This window comes from Tenrec ecaudatus, chromosome 5 (assembly GCF_050624435.1).
Source record: "Tenrec ecaudatus isolate mTenEca1 chromosome 5, mTenEca1.hap1, whole genome shotgun sequence".
NCBI classification, from domain to species: Eukaryota; Metazoa; Chordata; class Mammalia; order Afrosoricida; family Tenrecidae; genus Tenrec; species Tenrec ecaudatus.
In genome coordinates this window covers 38253113-38278122 of record NC_134534.1, presented here as the reverse complement: position 1 = coordinate 38278122, position 25010 = coordinate 38253113, and the positions used below count along the sequence as shown (strand labels likewise).

Here is a 25010-nt window from a genome sequence, read left to right as displayed (position 1 = left end):
TTGAAAGTTTCTCACTCCAGGGCAGAAATGAAGTCAACATTTATTAAGTCCCCACTAGTGGTTATGCTTTGAGCTGCTAGCCGCAAGGTAAGCAGGTCCCACACCACCAGCTGCTCCACGGGGGAAAGAGAAGGTTTTCTACCATCTTGAAAACCCACAGTGGCGCAGAGGTAGGTGGGGGTGGGGACGGCAGGTCTACCTTGTTTATAGGGTCATGCTATGAGTCAGAATTGACTCGATGCCATTGTGTTGGGTTGACTTTTGGTAATGTAGACAAGGAGCCCAGGTGGCACCGTGAGCTAGGCATGGGATTGTTAACCACAAGGTTGGTGGTTCCAAACCCATCACCTGCTCCGAGGGAGGAAGATGAGGCTGGCTGTTGTGAAGATCTCATCGCAGCCTCTCCCCTACAGGGTTGCTATGAATAGGAATGGGCTGTATTCTGCACATTGTCATTGCTGTCTTATGTGCTCAAGAACAGAAATAAAAATTCCAGTGACTGCCATGCAAAAGATTACATGCTGTTTGGCATAGGTTATGCTTTAAAACCCAAACCAAAACAACAACAAAAAGCACTGATGTGAATCTTACAATGTGACTGTCCCAAATAAGGTGGCACTTTTTACTCAATATGACAATCACCTCCACAGAAAAAGGGGCGCTGGTGGCGCAGTCATTGCATGTTGGGCTGCTAACCATAATGTCAGCAGTTTGAGACCATGTGGTCATTCCATCATCTGGTGTTCATTTGAGAGGATTAAGAGTGAAGGGGTAGAGTCTGGCCTGTCAATCAAGATATAGTAAATGAGGCCTCTGTGTGGGCATGGCCTTCTGAGAATTCTGGGAACTCCTGTATTTCCTCCTTGGAGGCGGGAGACACTTCTCTCTCTCTGCTCACTCCTTGGGGATGCTCTACTGACAAGACACATGACGCTGTGCTCTGGATGCTGAGAAGCCACATGGACTGACCCTGAGGCAACCAGACCCCTGGATGGAGAAGCCACATAGAGACCCCTGCCAGCCCTGGGATGTTTATAACACCACTGGATCCACAAGACTTCCAACCCACTGGCCTGTGATCCTCCTGCATTTGGCATCATTGCATATATTTCGTGAGTCTGAAGAGGACTTTATGGATTGGTATCAGACATATGGGCTTCTAAAGGACTTATGGACTTGATCTGGACTGGGCTGGGATGTTTTCTCAATATTGGACTACTCTTGTGTATAAAGCTCTTTCTTGTGCACATGAGTGTCTATGAATTCGTTTCTCTAGTCTACCCGGACTGACACCACCAACTGCTCTAGGGGAGAAAGATGAGGCTTTCTACTCTGTAAAGAGTTAGAGTCCAAGAACTGTACGAACCCTCAGTAAAATGTTTTTTAAAAAAGAGAGAGTGTGTGTCTTGGAAATCCACAGGGGCAGTTCTACCTTTTTCTATGACATTGCTATAAATCAATTCTATGGCAGTGATTTTTGATCATTTTATTTAGCTTTTCCACAGAAAAATGCCACATGTGCTTACTATATTGCCACACTACTTTTTTGTCGTTTTTAGTAGACCATGTATAATGTATTTGCTGAGTGTGGCTTATTATGGAATATAAAGCTGATGAAATAAAGCCAAATCTGTGAAATTAGAGTTTAAATTTTGAGAGTGAAGGGGCAGAATTTAGACAGAGTTACAACTGATTTTTGTCTTAGTGCTCTGCTCTGCAGTGGCTTTTAAGGAGCCATGGTGGTACTCTGGGTTAAAGGTCGAGCTGCGAATGACAAGGTAGGCAGTTCAAATCCACTAGCCACTCAGCAAGAGAAAGATGAGGCTGTCTTCCCCTGTAGAGATGTACAGTCTCAGAAACCATAGGCAGGGTTGCTATGAATCAGAATCAACTCAACGGTAGTGGGTTTCTTTGATTAGATTTTATTCCCATTACCCCAGCTACTGCTATCTCGCACACATCGGTGGCTCTCTCGGTCCAGGGGAGGTGTCCATCTCCAGGGTCCGGTCAGAATTGAATGGATGGCAGTGAGTTTTAGTGATGTAGGTACTCAATAAATATTTTCTGAATGACTCTATCATTCCATTCTCTTTTTCTATGCCCCACCACAAGATATACACATTGTAAATAAAATCATACTGTTTTTTAGATGCTTGAGCTTTTAAGAAAATCAATCTGAGCAGTTTCCCTTCAATTATTCTCTGATAGCCTATTTGGAGTGGTGACATTCTGTGGCACAGCTGTATTATAATCCTCACGGCCATCAGTTGATTCCGACTCACAGCGACCCTACAGGACAGGGCAGAACTACCCTGTGGGCTCCTCCTTCTTATCCTTACAGGCAGAGAAAGGCTCCCCTTTCTCTCCTGGACTGGCTGGCAGTTTTGAACTGCTGACCTGTGGTTAGCAGCCCAACTCGTAACTCACTATGACACTAGTACAATAGTTCACGGTTGACCATCTGGGCTCCTTCCAATCTTGCAAGAATTGGAACCATTTTTCATTAGGGGCATCTTGCCATCTCTTTGCACATTATCATAAGCATTACTGGGAAGCAGTTTAGTTAAGGGGTCAAGGGCATGGGCTTTAGCAGTAAGATGGGTTGGTTCAAATTCCAACACACACACCCCACTTAATTAGTTGTGTCATGTTGAGGGCTTCTTAACTTTTCTGTGCCTTCATTTCTTCATCTGCCAAATGATGAGACTAACAGCCCTGACTTTGTTATTATTCTTGTGATTGGTAAAGTCTTACTGACTTTACTAACTTAGTTACTGCACGGAACACACAGAAACAGTCTTACTGACTTTACTAACTCAGTTACTGCACGGAACACACAGAAACAGTCTTACTGAATTTACTAACTCAGTTACTGCACGGAACACACAGAAACAGTCTTACTGACTTTACTAACTCAGTTACTGCACGGAACACACAGAAACAGTCTTACTGACTTTACTAACTCAGTTACTGCACGGAACACACAGAAACAGTCTTACTGACTTTACTAACTCAGTTACTGCACGGAACACATAGGAACAGTCTTACTGACTTTACTAACTTAGTTACTGCACGGAACACATAGGAACAGTCTTACTGACTTTACTAACTTAGTTACTGCATGGAACACATAGAAACAGTATTGAGCCACATGAGTGTTCACTAAGGTGGGGTGCATGCCAACTCAGGTCAGACTCAGGTCAAGGGTCATCACTCTGTGAAGACCTCCTTGACCCACTGCTCTCCCCGCCGTTCACCCCTCCTCTGTACCAAAATTGGACCGGGTTAGAGCGTGGAGCACTGTTTCCTAACATTTTTAAGGTCTGCTTCATCCTTGAGGGAAAAAAAAGTGTCATATTAGTTTTTATTTCTATACTTTAGCACAACACCTGGCACATTAGATTATAAATTTAATGCTTGTGGAATGAGCAAATCTGCTTCTACACCAGGATTTTAAAATAGTTACCTGGCATGATGTGCCCTTTCTTCTCTACTGGAGAAAAAAATGAAGAAAAAGAATTATGAAAATGAAGAAAAAGGACAGCCGTGATAGAGAACCAAAACCAAGAGCTGGCTGTGCCTGAACCTATCCTTGTGAAAGCCTTGTTTACCAAGCTGTCTCGTTTCCTCTACTGAGCTAGCTATCAGACAAGGGCCTTTACTAGCAGGGCTAGACTTAATAAAAACCTCACGGCCATCTAGTCTCTTCTGACTCACAGTGACCCTATAGGACAGAGCAGAATGGGCCCTGTGGGTTTCCAAGGCTTGAAATCTGGCTCAGCCAGGATTCTCAATGGATTGGTGTTTTATACCTCCTGGCCTGTAACTCACTACTCCACTGGGCTCCTTGGGTTATACTTAATCCTGTTCCTATTAGCTTAAACATAGCTCTGCCTGCCTATAATCAATAATTGCCTATGTATTTATGTATAGGCAAATATTATATATATAGCTGTTCTTAATTTCTTAATCAATGTTAAACATTTATAACAATAGCAAAAGAGTGACTATCCAACTATTTTGTGCACGAACATACATCTGGCAGTACAAATGCTGAGGTGTGAAGCAAGAGTAATGTTGACTGTGATGGTTAAGGTTATGTGCCAGCTTGGCTGGACCATATTCTGAGTGGTTTGGCAGTCATGTAATCTGTGATCTAATGTGGTCACCCTCCACTTTTGGATAATGTCAATTTTCATATAGCAACCTGGCCATTCAAACTGAACCATGTCAATAGTGAGGAGTGAGTGCATGTTTAATGAGATAGGACAGGATGCCTTGCAAGTTGTACTAGTTATATAATCTGGTGTCAATTTGAGACTGGAGAGGATTAAGAGTGAAGGGGTGGAGTCCAGTCTGTCAATTGGGTCATAGCCAAAGAGGCCTCTGTGTGGGCATGGCCTTCTCCTGAGAATTCTGGGAATTCCTGTATTTTCTCCCTTGAGGTGGGAGACCATTCTCTCTCTGCTCGCTTCCTACGAGATCCCTGAGGAAAAGCTACATGGGCCTACCCTGCTGCAGCTCTGGGAGTTGGAGAAGCCACGTGGAAATGCCTGCCAACACTGAGATGCTTACAACGCCACTGGATCCAAAGACTTCTACCCACTGGCCTGTGATCGTCCTGCATTTGGCATCATTGCATGTGTTTTATGAGTCTGAAGAGGACTTTATAGATTGGTATTGGACATATGAGCTAATATTAGGTTTATGAGCTTGGACCGGACTGGGATGGGATGCTTTCTTAATTACCATTACCCTGTATATCAAACTCTCTCTTATACACACATGAGTGTCCATGAATTTGTTTCTCTAGTCCACCCAGACTGACACACAAGATTGCTCTGACTCCTAGAAGCATTTTAGCAGAAAAGAATAGTTACTCGAGAGAGAGTCCAGATCATGCATTCAAGTCTCGATGACACAAACTGAGAAGAGCTATCTTCCTCTCTGATGCAGGTATTTTATAATGTCATCAAATACCTTTATCTGAAAAGCACATCTGTCAAAAAAATTCCAGTACCGCTTAATTCCACTTTCCCACAAACTTTGTGAAGTCCCATCACACTGATGACTTCCTGTTAAGTATTTGGCCACTCTTTCTGATAGAAAAGCCTTTGTATCGTCATTGCTGTATTTATCTATAATCCACTATCTTTGCGTACTATTGTAAATACTTCTGGGAGGACTTTTCGTACAGAAATCTTGATTTAAATACAAATATGGGTATCTCTAGGAAGAAATAGGTATCGTATGTATAATGTGTATACAGTTACAGATAGATGGTATACAGCAGTGTTTCCTGAAGTGGGCAATACCACCCCACCCCCACCCCGGGGAGTGCTGGAGCAAGGTGGGCTAGCGGGCTGTCAAAGCAGATACTTACACTTTATCCTGGACTGTGCATTATAGTACAGACGATTTTAACTACCAGGGTGTGTTGAGCAATTTGTTTTCTCTAAAAGGGCGGTGGGTGGTAGCCCAAATAAATTTGGGACTTTTAAGGTGGAAAGTTATCTTTTGAAAAAGGTTCTCATTAGATGATATAATGACATAATATTACAGTTATTCCAGGGTTCTTCTTACTGTTCACTATAGAGCAATAAATGTATCTAGACATGAAACCATAACCATCTCGACATTTATATATTGGATGGAGATGATGGCAAAATTGAGATATACAAATCCTGTCCATAAAGTTAACTCATTATCCTCTCTGAAAAGAGAGGGCTTTAACCAGTCCTGAATACAATACCTTATATTTTTGTACTTCTTGCCAAAAGAGCACCCCGTTTTCCAACAAATCTCCTTTTAGAGCCACAAAACTTTGGAATTGTCTGGCAGTCACTGGGTTCAGCAACGCTTTACGGAAAGCAATGATTTCACAAGACGAAGCTATCCATCTACTGTCAATCGGCTGTCCAAGACAAGAGAAGAGAACGTCAGTCTTGCTCGGAACACAGGCAGGCCATTGGTCAGGTCAGAAAGGATCCATTTGGATCCCCTGGATCCTGACTGCTGCACTCCGCGGCACAGGAACAATAGATGGTGGAGACTGTCCTGTCCCCTCGGCCTCTTTGCTTTGTTCAGGGTCTGTCTGGGAAAAGGTAGAAAAGGGGGGGAAAATGACTGGATGTGATTTAGAACACATGACCACACTGCTCAAGAATGTTAGCCATCATTACCATTTGGGACAGTGGCAAAAAACGAATGGCAAAATGCCTAGCTGTTAGTGGCTGGTGTGAGCCCTGTGGCCGTGGAGAACCAAGCAATCACAGAGTTCTGATGATGGACGGTTTTGTCCCTGGGCAGGTTACACAGCAAGGTGTGCTTTCTAACAACACGTTCTTGCCAGGTCGGCTTAAATGGCTTTGGGGAAATTCAGGAAAATGTACCCGTTAAAAAGTATAATTCATTCTCTACCTTTTACAAAGTACATTTAAGATGCCTTTTCAATGCTTTAAGAAGGACAGTTAGCAGTTAATCCCAGAGTTGAAGTAGAGAGTGTAGGGCCGAGGATTACTCTGATCCTAGCCTAGAAAGGTCAAGTCATAGGTGAGACAAGCACAATATTTAGTGATAAATTATCATGAACAATTAGTGGTGATTATATTTAAATTTACTTATTGGTTATATAATAATTATGTACAACAGTAATTTATAATAGCAAATGATCTTTAAAATAATCGATGTCCTCTGATTGGAACCTTATGTAAAATAACAGCAGCAACAAAAAACAAATATTCATGATTTTTTAGTTAAGGTCTATTTACCTACACATATTTTACATCTTCATAATTTTAAAAGAGACAATAGTCTATCAGAATTCAAAAACACATGAAATAGATTTTCTTTAATTTACTGAGTATATGTTTTTAACTATATTAATTTTATTGAATTTCCCCAAAGCTGATTATCACCAGCCGCTCCATGGAAGAAAGAGAGGCTTTCTACTCCTGTAGAGAGTTTCCGTCTCAGAAACCCACAGGGGCAGTTACTTACTGGCTGCTCAGAACCCCTTGGCAGTTGAAAACCTTTCTACTATAACCCATAATGCAGGACAGAGAGTAAGCGTCTACTTTTCCTCTGTCCTACAGGGTCGCTATGCATCAGAATGGACTTACTGGAGGTGTGGGGTTTGGTTTTTGGATTTTAGCCTATGAGGCAAGAAAGTATTATTAGAATGGCCGCATTTCTGATGAGTTTAGTGAATGAAAATGCATACTGAATATTCATTACTGACCATACATAAGTTCCTATAAACAAGTTTCAAGCGGACATCAATACGAGTGTTTGAGAGAATTCTGTAAAAAGTGCTACGGAAACAGGAAGGGGAGGGGGAAATACCCCCTACTGTGATGGAATTGATTCGGACTCATAGCGAGGGTGGAATTGCCCCTAGGGGTTCGCAGGACTGCCACCCTTTTCCTGTGGAGTGACTGGGAGGTCGGAGCCACCAACCAGTCTGTTCGCATTAGCCAGCGTGCCACCAGGAGCACCATCAGAAGCCACCGGGGCAGTTTGATATGGACCCCTGGATTAGTAGCCAAGCCCTGTACCACTGTACCCTGGGGGCCTCTCAAGAAAACTAATGAAGTGGTAACTAAGTGCCCCTGGAGGAAGCGAAAGCTGAACAGGGACGGGCGCTGAAGGAGGACAGCTGAATTTGGAAGCGGAAAAGCGAAGGCACCCCAGGCAGTCAAGAAGAAAGGTGGGAACTTCCACCCAGATCAGCGGTTCTCAACCTGTGGGTCGTGACCTCTTTGGGGAGTCCAACGACCCTTTCACGGGGGTCACCTAAGACCATCAGAAAACACATAAATATTTCACAATATATAATTACATATTGTTTTGTGATTAATCACTATGCTTTCATTATGTTCATGTTCAATTTGTAACGATAAAAATACAACCTGCATGTCAGATATTTACATGATGATTCATAACAGTAGCAAAATTACCGTTATGAGGCAGCAACGGAAATGATTTGATGGCCAGGGGTTCACCACAACACGAGGAACTGTATGAAAGGGCCACGGCAGGAGGAAGGTTGCGAACCACTGAACTAGATGAAGGGAGCAGATGCCCACGGTTATTTTAGTGAAGCACAAGTCCTGTGTTCCAGATGAAAGGCTAAGACCCTCAGCATGTGGCCCATGTTAAATTTACAGCCCTTTAGAGAGAAGGGACTTGGAATTACTGGGGATGTTATTGAAAACCCACTTAGCAAATAATATTTAAAGACTGGCTTCTTAAGATACTAAAACTCAGTAAAGAGCAATTCCACTCTACTTTTAGTTTTTTCAGTTTAAAATCCAGCAAAAGAAGACAAATATTAAAACATTGATTTTCTTTCCAAGAGGAAAAAATGCAAAAATGAACATCTTAACAAATACATACATTCCTCATTCAAAGAAAAGTTTACAGATTCATTTGGAGGGGATCTGGTTGGATATCCTACTGTCAGCTGCAGGAAGATAAATACACATAAACCTGTAAGCTGGACAAGAAGACGGCGCTTATCATGCTGACACACAGTAGGTGATTTCCAGGATCGTAACAAATTGCAGTGGCTTTGAGCTTCACCAGAATGATAGCTGTCTTCGTTCTTTAAACTAAAATGTAGTTCTTAATGAAGAAGGGAAGGTAAGCCGATCTCCCCAGCGGACTCTGCTCTGCGCTTCCCATTCTTTTTGTGCAATCCACTCTTGAGTAACAAACAAACTCCCCTATGTCTCAAGAAACCCACTACAAACAGAGTAGTGAAACATTTTATCTGGCCAGACAGACACATGCTTTTAAGTTTGAGCAGGTCCAGGAACTCTGTAAGAACAGGTCTCTGTACCGATGAAACATACAGCTTTCCTCTAGTTCTTTAATGCTTCCTCCCCCCACTATCATGACCCCAATTCTACCTTTAAATCCAGCTAGACCAGAGGATGTGCACTGGTACAGACAGGAACTGGAAACACGGAATCCAGGACAAATGAATCCCTCAGGACCAATATTGAGAGTAGCCATACGAGCAGGGTGAGAGGGAGGTGGGGTAGAAAGGGGGAACCGATTACAAGGGGGATGGACAACAAAAAAGTGGGTAAAGGGAGATGTCAGGTAATGTAAGATATGACAAAATAATAATAATTTATAAATTATCAAGGGTTCATGAGAGAGGGGAAAAAGAAACTGATATCAAGGGCTCAAGTAGAAAGCAAATGTTTTGAGAATGATGAGGGCAACAAATGTACAAATGTGCTCGACACATGGATGGATGGATGGATTGTGATCCGAGTTGTACGAGCCCCAATAAAATAATTTGAAAAAAGGAAAACATTGTTCATCTTCCCTCTGGGGTTAAAACAAAAGGAAAAAGAACAGGGCTCTGGTAAAGCCAGGCTTGCCCCCAAATGCTACCAGTCAACGAAGAACGGTTTCTAGAGACGTCCGAAGTCAAGACAGTGGCTCAGGAGGCAGTGTTGACAATGAAGGTCGTTGAACAAGCAAGGAAAGGAAAAGCTACTTGTGGGCAGAGTGAAGTTTCTAAGAGGAAGAGGATAGCAAATACAACTTGCCTTCCAGACTCCAATCTTCCTCTCATGTTTCTGTAGCAGGAGCTCCTCGGCTATATCCTTCATCCGTACCTAGAAGGAAAACCAATGATTTTTTTTTGGCACATAGCCAAGATGTGTACACTTGGGAAATCATTTACTAATTTAATCACTCAGTAAGTAAAGCACGGGGCTCAGCTTGGATAACAAAACAGCATCATTTAAAGAAAGGTTCAGACTTCGAAATGCAAGTCCTGGGTTCAGATCCTCGGGCAAGTTCAATTCCTCATCTGCAAAACGGAGCTAATCCTACCTGGCAGTAGTGCCCGAACGGAGATACGCATTTCATGCGGGGACACATGAAAACTGAGGCTGATGACAGAGTTATAACTTCTCAGATTTTTGTGCCCTTTTTGCTTCCCCCACATAATCTTACAATTTGTTTTAGGAGAGTTCAAAAGTTATTAACACAGGAGGAATACAATAGATACTTTGGGAGGCTTAGTATCTGTTGGCCCTTCATCACATTGTCCCTTCTTGGGTACAACTTCTGTCAAGTCTAAACTCTGTATCTCTACCTGCCTGTGGCAAAAACACAAACAAACAAACAAATCCCCAAACACGTAATCCAGGAATTGATCTAAAGAGACATGAACTAGAACCATGGGGCCTATGTCTTCTGGTGGCCAAAGTCTGGAGAGAAGAATTGAGAAGTCTTTCTGCTGGGTTGCCAAGTGGACCATGACCCCTGCTCTTCCTACTGCTTGGGTGTGACTTCTTCCCTAGTCGGTGAAATGTCCCAGCATCATTTTATAATAAATTCTACCGTTCCCTTTTGTCCTTGGCTCAAGATTGCCAGAATCAGTTTACGTTGCTGGCAACCCAAAGAAGGCTAAGGAAACAGATGACTGTAGGTTACCATAACACTGCTGTGGGAAGCTCAGTGAGAAGATGTGGTCAATAATATCGGTGAGCCAACTGCCCTTGAAGAAAGGGATCGGGAAATGTGAGTTGTCCCAAAGCTTATTTACAGGAACTTCAGGCCTTAAAAAAGTCAACTGGACGTCTCCATACTATAAATTCTGTGCTCGCAGCTGTACTGTGTTTTCTATAACCTAAGTTTCTCAGCGGACTAAGACGAAAGATATTGCCAAAAATACGAGTGTCCAAGTGTTTGATATTTTAAATATAGAGGGTAGCTTTTTTAGGTGTCTCTCGGGCAATGCTAATAGAACACAGCTTTGCACACTACAGTCCAAAATGACATGCTCTCTGCCCATTGGGCTATCTTTGCAAAGATCCCACTTGCCTCTTTTTAGGTGTGAAATGACATTTTAATTGTCAAAACACACTGCATGCTAAGAAATAAAAAAAGAACCAAACAAGCAACAAGGATAATGCCCCTTAGAAAGCAAACGTCTTCGAATATATTCCCCGCACAAACTCCAAGAAGGGAGGTCTTTCTAGATGTTTTTCAAGTATCTACATAGATGGATAGGTAGACCCAACCTAGACAGAAGACAGATCTAGAACGCTAAGTATATAAAATGGGATAATTATCCATATATTGCAATTCACCTTTATCGACTCAATCAATAAAAATGTCTTTCCTATCAGTACAGGTGGAAAAATACTTTTTATATTTAAGTCTCAATTATATGATCTTTTAATATTGAAATCTACCCATTTTTAGAGTGTAAAATTATCATGAGTCACTCAACTATTCCCCCACATGAATTTTCTTGGATTTCATGGTTCACTTGTGTAAGGACTTAGAAAAAAATAATGCTAAGAATAATAGCCATCTAAGAGGTACCACTTGAGTCTTTATGTTGTGCCAGGCACCCACCTAAGGAACTCCGCGTACATCATTTCACTTCAAATTGCACCCATATAACCTGAAGAAGTGACTCTGATGGGTTCCATTTTTCAAATGAAGACACTGAGATGACAGGCCCTTGGGGTGTACATACAATGCATGTGTAGCAGTGTTGGGATGAAAATTGGGGGAGTCTGAACCCATGTTCTTCACCACTATGCCACTGAAGGGCAACAGCTAGGCCAACAGGTATGCACAGTTGGAAGGTATTGCCGACCAGGATCCAAAGATTAGATTAACGTGCATACCTTTATCTTTTGACGAGCTGCAAACTGCTCACTTGCAAGGAACATTGGCAACCACACATTTTCGAGCCGATTGAGGACGTGCTTCTGAATTTCAACTAGGACAGGCGAATCAAGCTGCTCGTGGAGGATCTTTCCCCAACCACCACTCAGCCGCATTATCTAAGAGGATGGCAATCAAACAAACTACAGGTGTCCGCTTTGGTAAAGAAATACAAATTCCCCTCCCAGATCATTTGCTGATTTCCCAACAAGTGCCATGATTTTTGAACTGGGTAGAGTCTCCTGGCTGTACGGTGTGCTCTCCTAAGATCAGGGCTTTGTGATTTAGGAGGTCGTGGTGTGATTAGACTGACTGCTGACATACTGCAGTGGGTTGCCATAAACAGTGACATCTGTGCTCCACGGCCTCAGTATCATCAAGTGTCAAATGAGTGCACGGGTCTCTATGTCCTCTAAGCTCTCTTCTAGGTCTACCATTCTGTGAAGCTATGAGTCTAGTCAAAATGTCCCACGGAGGAAAGGATTTTCTGTTGTGAATGAGAAAATGTGGCATGAATGAGCCAAGAAACATCTTGACTCAGAGAATATGCTAATCAAATAGTATTGTTGATAATATATTATTATTGTTATTGATGAGGCTTTCTACTCCCATAAAGAGTTACAGTCTCAAAAATCCACAGAAACAGCTCTACCCTGCCCTGTAGGGTCGTTATGAGTTGGAATCGACTCAATGTCCATGAGGTTTGGATTTTTTTAAAAAAACATATATTATTTTTGAATAAAAAATAGAAATGCCTTATTAACATCCTTTGATTAACAACATAGGCCAAATAACATGAGTGATAATATTGTTTTTATAAAAAAGGAAAAAGACTACCTCGCTAGCGAGATGTGGCTCTGTTCTTGGGCAAGGTCGTCTGTAGCCAGCGCAACCATTGGCTAGGATCGGGACGGGTAACTTTTCACCGGAATTTGAAGTTCTCAGTATGTTGTACTGTGGTGCATTCACACAGTAGCATCGGATACCATGAAACCTCACGTAATGTAGCACAAGCCAAATAGAAAACAAATGCTTCCCATGTGTTTATTTCTTACTTGTGCTTCTTGGGATACTCAGCCACTTTTGTTAATGGGTCCCAGATTTGTATCTCAGGGAACTAAGGGCGGGCATTTGGGTCAAGGTTGCTTCACTTTAGAATCCCTCCTCCTCCTTCTTCCCAAAGACTTTTTTTTATTCCTCCCCTCCCTACCAAAAATCTAGTTGTCTTTTCAAAATTGGTACACTCATGAAGATTGTTGAGTTTTTCTTTAATTGGGTTCATAATTCATTTGAAATGTATATTTTATAAACATAGACCATTAGGATAGACATCCTTTCAAATGGTCAATTAAAAAAAAGAGACACGTCGGCTATAATTGAACCTTTAAAGCACCAATACAGCATTAACAAACTTCAAATCAGTAATACTTACTTTTTCATATTCCAAATTCCATATTCCTTTGTAAGAGTAACAAACCCAGTACTGACCACTAATCTGACATCTATTTATAGTCTTAAGATTGGCGGCAAAGAGAAATAGAAGAGCTTATTTCTATATGTCACTATAGAAACCACGTTTGGGTACCTGGTCCTGTTGGTATACAGAAGCTGGGCTGTTGGGTCCAAAGAAGTATTTTTTATTTAGGTATTTGTTTTTTATATCTATAGCTTTTGCCTCTCTTTGGTTCCGATCTCTAAAATCTATTCTCCGGAAGTGCTCAAGGTCTGTCCAGCAGGTAAGGTCCAGGCTGAAACAAACACAAAAGCAGAGTCCTTGCAGTTTTGATGGCACTCATGAAGTGAGGCTGTGACTAGTTTGCACAACTGCTTCGATCACTAATGAGGACAGGATTGTGTCAGGTCCCGTCCTAGACCAATTAGCTTGATCTTATGATACTTCTCATGCTGGGTAAATATTAATTAATGATGTCAAGGAGAACTAGGATTATAGGGGTCAGAGGTGGGGGGTGTCTCTTATCAACATTAAAATGGTCTCAAGTTCTTCCATTAATGATGGACTAGCACACATTCAATTTCAAATATGGAGAAATTTATACTGATAGAATGTCCACTATCACCATTGCTAAATTATCACACAGAAAGGGAAATTTTGCATATGTATATAATTATCATTGCAAAATTTGGCTGCGAGGTGTCTGCTAGTTTCTGTTCCCTTGAGGGAAAATTAATCAGATAAAAAAGATGACTAATTCAGTTAATAAGCAATAAATATGGCGTAAGGGTACAAGAGTATGGGGCAAAACTGCCATGTTCTCTTATGTCTCACTTGACCCTATATTAATTTGGATAGTGTATAGCTGTGTTATTGAAATATGCAAGAGACATTCCCAGAAAGAATCACTAGGGCACCCAGAAGGAGAAACTCAAAAGCAGAAAATGGAAGATGGGAAAGAAGAAGCATACTGATGTTTTAAGTCAGGTGACGCTAAAGGCCCAACAAACGCGAGGGGCCTCCAAAAATTCATGGGAAACAGCCCGGGAAGAGTGGAATTTTCCCACGAGCTTTTTTGACGTCCTCTGGTAAGAAAGAATCCTTAACATTTGTAAGGTTGTCACACTATAATTCACTCCACCACGGAAAGTCGCTCACACGGATTTTCAGAGGGTTATGCTCCTGAGTTGTTACTGACTCAGGCAAAATGTAGCACCAAGTCACTATCAGAATATGTTGGACCCAGATCAGTCACTTAGAAAAGTTACGTTGTCCCAGAAAAGCACCTTTACCAACATTGTCACTCACCTTGAAGAGTGAGCCTCAAGAAACTGACGGAAATGTTCAAACTCCAGCTTGTTGTTTAGCAGATCGTTAAAGTTAAAATGTCTGTATTCTTCAGGAACACTATTCCAAAATTCTTTTTGCTTATAGGTTTCAAGGGGCTGTAAAATACTACCTCCGATTTCTGGAGCAGTGACCTGGTGAGACAAGGCAACAATGTCTTCCCATTACTACAGAGAGACTGGATTGGGGGCCAAGGTCTTTTCTGAACTAGGTAGAGAATCTAGGGCCTTCGGGGTCTAATTAACAGCAAATGTTGTTCTGTTCCCTTACATACGATCCTCTTACTTACAGGTACATTCAAAAAGCATCTATTAGACTGATATACAAAGTACGTTCACTATAGTAGGTTTATAAAATACTCTTTCTTTTTTATAATCATTTTATTAGGGGCTTGTACAACTCTTATCACAGTCCATATATTCATCCATTGTGTCAAGCACATTTGAATATTTGTTGCCCTCATCATTCTCAAAACATTTGCTTTCTGCCTGAGCCCTTGGTATCAGCTCTTCATTTCCCCCCACTCCATGCTCCCCCCTCCCTCATGAACCCTTGATAATTTATAAATTATTATTATTTTGTCATGTATTACACTGTCCGATGTCTCCTTCACCCACTTTCTGTTGTCTGCCCCCCAGGGAGGAGGTTATATGTAGATCCTTATCATTGTTTCCCCCTTTCTTAAATGCAATATTAGTGTTTTGTTTTTTAATTTATAAAAGAAGAGGGGAAGAAAATAAAAATCATACACAATACTACTACTCAGAGGTCCCCGGCATTAACATTTTGGCAAATACCTTCCTAGTCTTTTTTGTAAGCATCCATGCACTTTATTAAAAATAAAGATAAGGGTAAACATGTATGTATGGTTCTGTAACCTTTCACTTAACAATTTATCACAAATAGAAAAGTCTTCTATCGCACAATTTTAAAGGTTATAGGGTGATAGAAAATCCTTTTCTAATCATACATTCTTCAAAAGTAATCTCTTTCACATAAAAGCAAATATTTTGGTATTTTTAAGACCTCTGCTTCACCGGCATTTCACAAGCCTAGAGGGCAAAGGGCTACGTTCTTAGTAAAGTGCTGCTTCTTTAAAAGGCCTTCCCCTTACATAATTCCTTAGGGCCTTGACTCATTTCCCATTTTTTAAAGACCTCAGACCAGGAGATAAACTACCAATTTTCCAAGAAATCAATTTCCTTTAAGTAGAAGGATTATAGAGTATGCTATAAATTTTAGTTCATAAAATTTATAATAGACCTTTATTATGTGCTTGCTACCTTTCTGAATTTTTATGTACCTTTTCCAAGATATTATTTGCATTTCGAGTAGAGAACGTCTGTGTTAAGGCAGTTATTATGAACGTTCCATTATAAAAATGGACTTGCCCGTGTTTATAAAACTTAGAGGAACAAAAGTTTTGGGGTTTTTTTGTGAAGTACAAAAAAGAAAGTAAGAAAGCATCTGAAACCTTATCCCTCTCTATCCTGTGGCAACTGTTTTTCAGCTATCTCCTATTGAATACATGTGTCTATTTAGAAACACCTAGGTAATTGTACCCAAATAGGGTCATGGTCTACTGATGTTTCTGTTCTCTATTATTTTAGCTAATAATTCCTTGGACATTGTCCCTATCAGAAATATGAGCCAAAACTGTCCTTTTAAGAATAGAGATGCACGCATTTCACTCTGTGCATCTGCTCCGGCTCAATTCGCCACTCGAAACGTTGCAAATTTAGAAATCCAAATAATACTTTAATATCCTTGTCAAACCTAAGATCTCCTGACTGCCTTCCTGCACTCCATTCCATGTCCTCCCCAGTCCTGCTTCTGCCTATTCTTGTCGCAGGGAGAGTTCCACTCCTGCTCATGAAACTCCACTTAACTCTTTTGTGACTTGACAGCGAGAAAGAGCGGCTGCTAGTCGGACAGTCAGAAAACAACCAATAGTGGTAAAAAAAAAAAAGTGGGGTCAGGGGTACACAATCTGGCTTGAAGGCTGGGGGTTCTGGTCCCAGGGCACACCCTCGGTGACTTTGTTTTATTGGCTCTGAGAAAGGGGTCAGCAGGGCATGACATCTGTGAAGCTCAGCAGGTCAGGCAAAGGGACAAGAGGACTCCGAGAACCCCTAGCCTACTACTTTAGCAAGACACGAGTTCCTCCCCCACTGACCACAGCGGGACGGTCTCGGGAGCAAACAACGTTCTTGGTTTTGTTTCTTTCTTTTTCTAAGCAGGGAGTTGTCTTACCCCAGCTTTCTTGGAAAATGTCTCTTTATGCAAAGCCTGAAGCTTTCTGAAGTACGCAGAGTCCAGCTGCCGACTTTCTTCCACCAGCTCCACCTAATAACAGTCACAATAATGCTTGTCACACCATGGGAATGTGCATTATGAGAAAGCGAGGGGCAGAGGCACAACTGGCCAAGAACTGTGGGCTCAAAACCAAATTCACTTGCCAAGAAGGCAAATTATTTTGAAGGCAAAAGCAGGAATACCAACATTGCTTAACATATTAGTCAGCCCTGGACTGCATGAAATAATAGGTTGTGGATTGTTTGTTTTTTAATCCATATATTTGTCATGAGATGATAGTACCACCAAAGACCAGGCCTCTTCTCTGCAGGCCCCAGGTGGACTAACGGATACACGACAGAGAGGCGAGTCACATTTCCAATCCCTGTACATGAGACCAGGAGAACAGTCTTGAAGCCGGACACTGCTGGCCCTGAGGATCCTAGTCCACAGGCGAACAGAGATCCTGAGGATTATTAGTCTGTGGCCAGACTTCCTTGCTATAGCAATTGAGTTGCTTATCAAACTAAGCCTCCTGGCAGCTCCTAGACTTTGAGAAAACAAGTGTTTTGCAGTGGGGACCATTTCTGTAATGCCAGGAAGACCCGGTTTGGCTGACTTGTGGCCTGAGGATGATCTGTTATTTCATAGCTGGCTTTGGTAGTCAGCTTGGTTATCTGTTTGGTGACATAATTCAGCCAGTTTTAAAGAAGTCCTCTGGGCTGAATCTAAGGAAATTTGCAGAACAAAAAACCAGAGGCTTAATTTTCCTCTTATCGTTAAAAAGAAGACTGTCTCATGCATTTTATAAGAATACTTTTGGTTTGGGGGAAATAAGTTATAATTCCAAATGCTTACCCCCTCCTTATTTTTAACCGTCTCTGGACCATTTTCCTCAGTCCAATATATTAGTTATAATTCCAAATCCTTACCACCACCACCCTATTTTTAACCATCTCAGGACCGCTTTCTTCAGTCCGATACATTATATTTAAAATTAAAATGGGAAAATAGTTTTGCTTTGCTTTTAATTTCACATGGTATTCTAATTTGCCTAGGATAATAGGTTTGTAGTAGAAAAGGTGATTTAATAACTTTTCAGAACAGAAGGAAATTCAGGCGTGAAAATGTCTTTTTTTGGTCTTTGAATGTGGTGAGCCACATGGGATCCTTTCGGTCACTATCCAAATACGGTCAGCTCTCTGCGAGGTGTTGAGTATCGTTTCATCGGAATGACCTAGCCCCGCCTTTCTCTTGGAAGGCATGACTCGGGCAGTAGATGGAAACAAAGTATAGCAACCCAAGGCAACAGCGTTCCACCTGAAATGACATCTTGTTTAGGGTGCACACATTCACTTAAAAAACAAGAACCAAAAAAAATTTCTTAAAAAAACCAAGAACCATGGATGGTTTTCATTTGTGATTCAAAATAAATAAAGGCATTTCCTCCACCCATCCATGAGAATAATGAAAACATCCAAGCACGGAGGCTCAAAACCATCTCTTCCAGAATGAAACAAGACGTGCTGCCGGAACGTCCACCCAGCCCGGCGCTCTGGCCGGAGGAACATCTGGGGGATTTCAACAGCGGCGCTGAAGTCAGAGGCTCTGCTTTGCACCGTGTATCCGAAACGCTATGGTTCTCGACTGTAACTCATCCAACGCGAGATGAAATGGGCTTTTCCCATGAATCAAAATTAAGTCCCCTGCGGAGAAAAATGGCAAGAAGGCACGCGGCCGGGGTGCTATCAGGGCCTACTTTGCTGGTTCACAGGAAACCAGCACGCACATTGCCCTCTTCAGACACATGTGCGAAGAAGGGCAAGAATGACATAGAATTAGCTCTTTGGTTAGGAGCCAATGGGAAACTGGCAAACAAACAAAGTCGATAGGTTGAGCGCGGCCAAATCTTGACTCGGGATCGCTGGCCTGTGTAAAAGCCGTTGCGGTTCGTCTCCTGTGACCCAGCAATGAAGCTATTCCTCAACCCGGAGAACGCCCCAAAGGCACCAGGCCACAGTACCTTCTTGTAAGCCTTTTGGTCTGTTTTGACCATCTTCGCCCAGGGCTCCAGGAGAAGGAGGAGAATATATTCCTCGGCTGTGTCAAAGAGGTCTTCAAAGGGTGGCTGGATCTTCATGTAAATGTCTCGTTTCATTTCCTGGTGGAGCGCGATGTCCAGAGTGGCCGAAGGAGCGATGTACGTGGCAAAAAGATACTAAAGGGGAGGAAGGAGGAGGTTTGGGGAGGTACAAGAATGGTTAGCAGGCTTCTTAAAGGCATGGCGTTTTTCAAAGTCACAGCAGGGGCAAACTCAAGTGATCTTTTCCTTGAAAAGATGTACAAAAGCTACACTTCCTAAAGTGCAGGAGAAATGGGGTTCAAAGTTAATGAAATTTCCCCACAAACTTGGAAGCCCCATCGTACTTGAGAGGATCCGAAAGCCCATTGCCACTGAGTGGATTCCAGCTCGCCAGAACCCTAAATTTCTGGGGGTTGCAAATCCTCATGGAAGCAGACGGCCTCGGAGCTGGTGCGTTTGAACTGCCGGCTTCGCAGCCAGCAGCCCCAGGCTTACCAACAGCACCAGCAGGGCTCCCAGCCTTGAGACAAAGCCATGCGTTTATTCCAAAGTCTTAGTGTTTCCTTTTCTCTTGTTCAGTCAGTTGGCCAAGGCTCTGGCATGTTAGGGAATGATGAAAAAGAGGATCCAGAGTAGACAGAAACCATGGGACGAGACAGGGGCCCTCGGCACGGTCCCTCTGCAGAGATTCTGGGTGCACAGCAGAGAACCCTGACTCTAGGGTGGAGTGGGCGTGTGGGGGTTGAGGTGGAGTAAGAGAAGAAGTTCTGAAGGGAGGCAAAGGCCAGAGCAGGAAAATGTTCCTTGTGAAATTTTAATTTTGACCTAAATAGAGAACAGGCACTCTCTGAAAGGCTGTAGCTGAAGCGAGGTGTCGTTGGATATAAATTTTAGAAATAAATACCCAAGACCTCAGAAGGGAGAGAAGATTTGAGTAGATCAAAATTTCATGCCCCCAAAGAACAAAAAATCAAGTCATTGTGAATGAGGGGGAGAGCAGATTGGGCACCCAAGACTCATCTGTAAGCAACTGGACACCCCCTTACAGAAGGATCATGGGGAGGAGACAAGCCAGTCAGGGTACAGTGTAGCAACGATGAAACATACAACTTTCCTCTAGTTCTTAAATGCTTCCTCCATCCCACTATCATGATCTCAATTCTACCTTACAAATCTGGCTAGACCAGAGGATATACACTGATACAGATAGGAACTGGAAACACAGGGAATTCAGGACAGATGATCCCTTCAGGACCAGTGGTGAGAGTGGCGATACCAGGAGGGTAGAGAGAAGGTGGGGTCGAAAGGGGGAACCTATTACAAGGATCTACATATAACCTCCTCCTTAGGGATAGACAACAGAAAGGTGGGTGAAAGGAGACGCTGGACAGTGTAAGATAAGACAAAATAATAATTTATAAATTAGCAAGGGTTCATGAGAGAGGGGCGCACGGGGAGGGAGGGAGAAAAATGAGGAGCTGATACCAAGGGCTCAAGCAGACAGCAAATGTTTTGAGAATGATGAGGGCAACAAATGTACAAATGTGCTCGACACAATGGATATATGTATGGATTGAGATAAGAGTTGTATGAGCCCCAAACAAAATTTTTAAAAACTCAGCAACAACAAAAAGAAAAAAAATTTTCAGGCCCATTGGAAGTTCTTTCAAGTGGAGGGAGGAAATGATGCGCCACCTTCCTGCCCTGCAGGAGCTCTTTGCACGTCACGGGCTTCAAATCGGCTGCTAGCCCAAGGGTCCGCAGGAAGCTCAGGCACTCTATGTCCTCCCATGGGCACCCTCAGAAGCCCTAGGAAGTAGTTCGCCTCTGACCTCTAGGGCCACTCTAAGTCAGAATGGCCGCCATGGCCCGTTGGTTTGATTTCACCTAGTTTTCACAATAGCATCCTCATTGCTCTGCCAAATTTCTTCTTTGCCTCTTTACCGTCTGTTCTTTAGCTGGCAGATATCTCAATCCTTTTCACACCACTCCTCAGCTTGAATGCTCCCGTGCCTGCTCATCTCATACACAGTAAAGACCAACATCCTTCTCTTTCTTTACCTATGAATGAAACTTTCAGAAAGGTCACAGTGCCATGGAGGCCAAGACTGGAGTTCAAGACCTGCAGGTAAGGAAGCCCCTGGAGACACCAGAGGCTCTTAAACACCCTAAGAGAAATGATGGACCAGGAGCAGACGACTCCAGTCTTGAGTCTTTAGAATGCCAAAGTTAATTAACTGCCAATAAAAATACCCTTCCAAAAGGAAGACAAAATAAAAGTGTCATAAACCAAACACAAAAACAGAGACCCCATCACCAGCATCACTGCATTACATGGTGGCCCAGACACAAAGAAAATGACCCCTAACCAAAAAGCAGGTGGGAGAAATAGCAAGGAGTGCTGATTTAATGATGTAAGTGCAGTGAGCTGATTCTGATTCACAGTGACTCCATGGAACACACTAAAACTCTCATCTAGGGTTTCCAGGCTGAAAATCTTTTGCTTTTAACTTTTGTTGCGGATTAGGTGAAAGTTTACAAAGCAGATCATCCGTTTTCCATTCAACAAGTCACACACCTTTTGTTTCAACTCATGGAATGTATCATTATCTCCCTCCGGCCCGTGTTCCCTGTTTCCATTCCTCCTCCTTCATAACCCTTTGAACTTGGCTCTTGGGTAAATGCTGCCCTTTTCATTTTAAATGGCTGCTTACACTAAGTTCAGTCCCAGACAGAGGGGACACTAAGGCTCCACCAGTCTCTAGCTGACCAGTAAATCTGAGCTTCTACATGATTTTGAGGTCTGCTCAGTTTTGCCCACTTTATCAAGGACTTCTAACATAATCCTTTTCACAGCAGCTGGTAGCAGTTGCTGGGCACCATCTAGTTATTGCTGGTTATAGGGTTGTGGAGATAGCTAGCTGGGTGGCCTATTACTCTAATGGACTACTGGTTTCCATGTGTTTTTCTATTTTCATCACTTCTTTGCTCCAGTTGGGGAAAGACCAATAGATAGCTGCCAGGCTGTGAATCTTTAAGCACACAGACTGATACCACCTTCTTCCAGAGTGGCGTGTAGGTTGGAACTGCTAACTTCTTTAATAACAGCTGAGGGTTTTAAGCACTATGCAACCAGGGCCCCTGCTGATCAAGCTGGATGAAATCATAATAATAAAAAAAGACTGAGAAATAGACATCAGAGACATATAAGATGAACCAAGGCAGAGGGTTAAAAACTAAGCTGAAAAACAGAGACAGTAATAGACTGATTCAAAGAACAAACAAAATAGAAGATGCAATTATGATGACATTTTCATGTGAAAAATAGAATAATAGAAGGTATTGATTAAAGTACAATTTAAATGATCAGAAATGAAGTCCATGATCAGTAAAACAGCAAATGATCTCAGAACTGAGGTGAAAATAGAATGCACAGAGTAAATTATCAAAAAATTAGAGTTCAGTGTAAGTTGAAAAAAGTTGAGAAATTAAAGGAGAGTACTACAAAGTTCAATGCATAATAAATAGACACTTGATACTTGTTTGCTGAATAGATGAATGGGACATTTGTGGCAAAGGGAATTTGGGAAGTGAAAGGGGAATTTCCAAGTTCATATTATGATGATTTCCAACAATGGACCCATGCCTGCAGTTCACGGAAGAAAAATGGAGATAAGACACCAAAGTTGAGTCAATTAAGATTTAGTGTATAAGATGATGCCCCAAAACACTCAGGGGGGTGGAAATCTCCGCTAGGTGAAGTTTTTGTACTAAGCGTTTCTTCTACTAGATGAGAACTTGCTCTGAGTTAGTGCACCCAGTGGCATCACCTGGGAAGGTTCTCTCTGGTCACAGTGAATTTTTTCAGGAAAGCAGTTTCACTTGAAACTCATTTTTGTGATGGCCGATTTAAGAGAACAGCTTGTGGATCTGAAATTTTTGTTTCCTGCTTGGGAAAAATGTCACAGAAACTGTGGCTCTGTTGAACATATGAGGACAGTGCTATGTGAAAAAGTCAAGTATATGAGTGTTTTTTCTTGTTTCAAAAAAGGTGAAATGTCGATTGATGACAAATCTCATTCTGGATGTCCCTCAACTTCCTGAACAGATGAAAATGTCAATTTGCAGTACATTTGGAATTCATTCCACCAGGTCAGACTGTTAATCATGCTTTCTTTTTAGAGATTCTGAAAAGATTGTTTACAAGTGTGTGACAAAAAAGGCCTGATTTGTGGCAGACAGGGGACTGGTTTTACCACCATGACAATACACCTGCTCATGTAGCCATCTCAGTGCACCAGCTTTTGGCAAAAAAAACCCAAAAAACAACAATGCCTCTCTTGTCCCATGTTACATGTACCATTCTCACCTGGCCTCTCTCAGTGCAACTTCTTTTTGTTTCCGTGAATGAAGAGGGACATAAAAGGACAATGATTTGACAACGTAGAAGAGGTGAAGTGAAAAAGGAGATGGGTGCTGTCAGCCATCCAAATAGACGAGTTTGAAAAATGTTCCCAAGAATGGAATTGCAGATTTGGCAAATGTATTAAGTGTAATAGGCAGTACTTTGAAGGTGATAAGATTGTTTTGTAAAAAAAAATTTTTTGAATACGTAGCTTTGATAAAAATCTGGGGGCTTTGGGGGGGGTGTACCCCTCATATGTAACATGCTATAAAGGTCACAGAGTAGGTGCTGAAAAACTTCAAAACACTAAAAGTTAGGGGAAGGAAGTGCCATGAGTTGTGTATGTGTAGTTAAATGTCTGAGTGACTATGGATTACAAATCAATGTAACGAAAACCAAAATCCGCACACCTGGACCAATAGTTAATATCATGATTAACAGGAAAAATTGAAGTTGTCAAGGATTTGGCCTTGCTTGAATCCACAGTCAACGCTCATGGACGGCGCAGTCAAGACATCAAAAGACGCATCACATCGGGTGAATCTGCTGCACAACATTTCTTTAAGGTGCTGACTTTGAGGACTAAGATGTGCCTGATGCAAGCCATGATATTTTCTATCTTTTCCTATGCATGAGAAAGTTGGACACTGAATAAGGAAGACTGGAAGAATCGGATATATTTGAATTATGGTACTGGCAAAGAGTATTGAAAGTTCCATGGACGGCCAAAAGAACAAACACATCTGTCTGGGAAGAACAGCCAGAATGTTCCTTAGCGGCAAAGATGGTGAGATATGGATGTGTTATCAGGAGAGAGTAGTCCCTGGAGAACCGCATCATGCTCGGTCAAGTGCAGGGGCAGCGGAAAAGAGGAAGGCCCTCCGTGAGATGGACGGACACGGTGTCTGAAACAACGGACTCAGACATAAGAACAGCAGTGAGGACGGTGCAGGACCCGGCGGTGCTTCCCTGTACTGCACATGCATCACTGTGAGTCGGGGCTGCCTCAGGAGCACCCAACCATCAAGTCCTACTTTCAGGTCCTTCTGAAAACATGCGCGGGGCCTAGGAAAGGGCAGATTAGCATAGCAGAAAGGGCTGACTTCAACATTCATAAACTTTTGAAAGACTCTTAAGTCTCACAGAAGAGCTCTTCCTTCCCGACTCTTGTGGAATGTGGGAGAAGGAGCTTATTTAACAGCCATTCTGAAGGTCCTGTTTAATTGGGGCCCTCAGCAGCTTCTGTAACGATGACACTGGAAACTTGCTTCCCGAAAATGTGGTTACATGGTGGGCTTGGTAGATTCCCAGGTGAATCATAATCTTATCAAATGATTACATCAAATATCATATTTAAATGAAAAGTTGCTTCACAAATTTGTGTGTGTGTAATTTTTTAAGCCATGGGAGTTAAAGAACAGTTTATAAATCTAGCTAGCCTAACTAGTCAACCCCCAAAGCAAAACTTGTATCAGATTCTAATTTCTCTTTCAAGATTCCTGAAATTTGGAAGTTTAAAGTCAATGTGCTAATAAAAAATAATGCCCCACTTAAGTAAAATAAGAAACCGAAGATTAAAAAAATACCAAATTTTGAGAAAGCTGCTTAGCTGCCTCTAGAGTTTGCTCCCATAACTTCAAATTTACCTCCCATGGAAAGCAAATGCAGCTCCTCAAATTATACACATTAATACTCTGCAGCCAGGTTAAGTTTGGGCA

The 25010-nt window shown here is 42.1% G+C and overlaps 1 protein-coding gene across 1 annotated transcript in view; it reads right to left on the bottom strand.

The window, feature by feature from the left end:
- RGS22 (regulator of G protein signaling 22) overlaps window positions 1-25010 on the bottom strand; it is a 140643-nt gene that overhangs the window by 17169 nt on the left and 98464 nt on the right. Inside the window, exons 15-21 of the mRNA XM_075549437.1 lie at window positions 18828-19022; window positions 16763-16855; window positions 14471-14643; window positions 13295-13457; window positions 11670-11828; window positions 9567-9635; window positions 5753-5914 (exon numbers count right to left, since the gene is read on the bottom strand). Coding sequence (XP_075405552.1) covers window positions 5753-5914; window positions 9567-9635; window positions 11670-11828; window positions 13295-13457; window positions 14471-14643; window positions 16763-16855; window positions 18828-19022 — 1014 coding nt within the window. The remainder of the gene's footprint in view (window positions 1-5752; window positions 5915-9566; window positions 9636-11669; window positions 11829-13294; window positions 13458-14470; window positions 14644-16762; window positions 16856-18827; window positions 19023-25010) is intronic.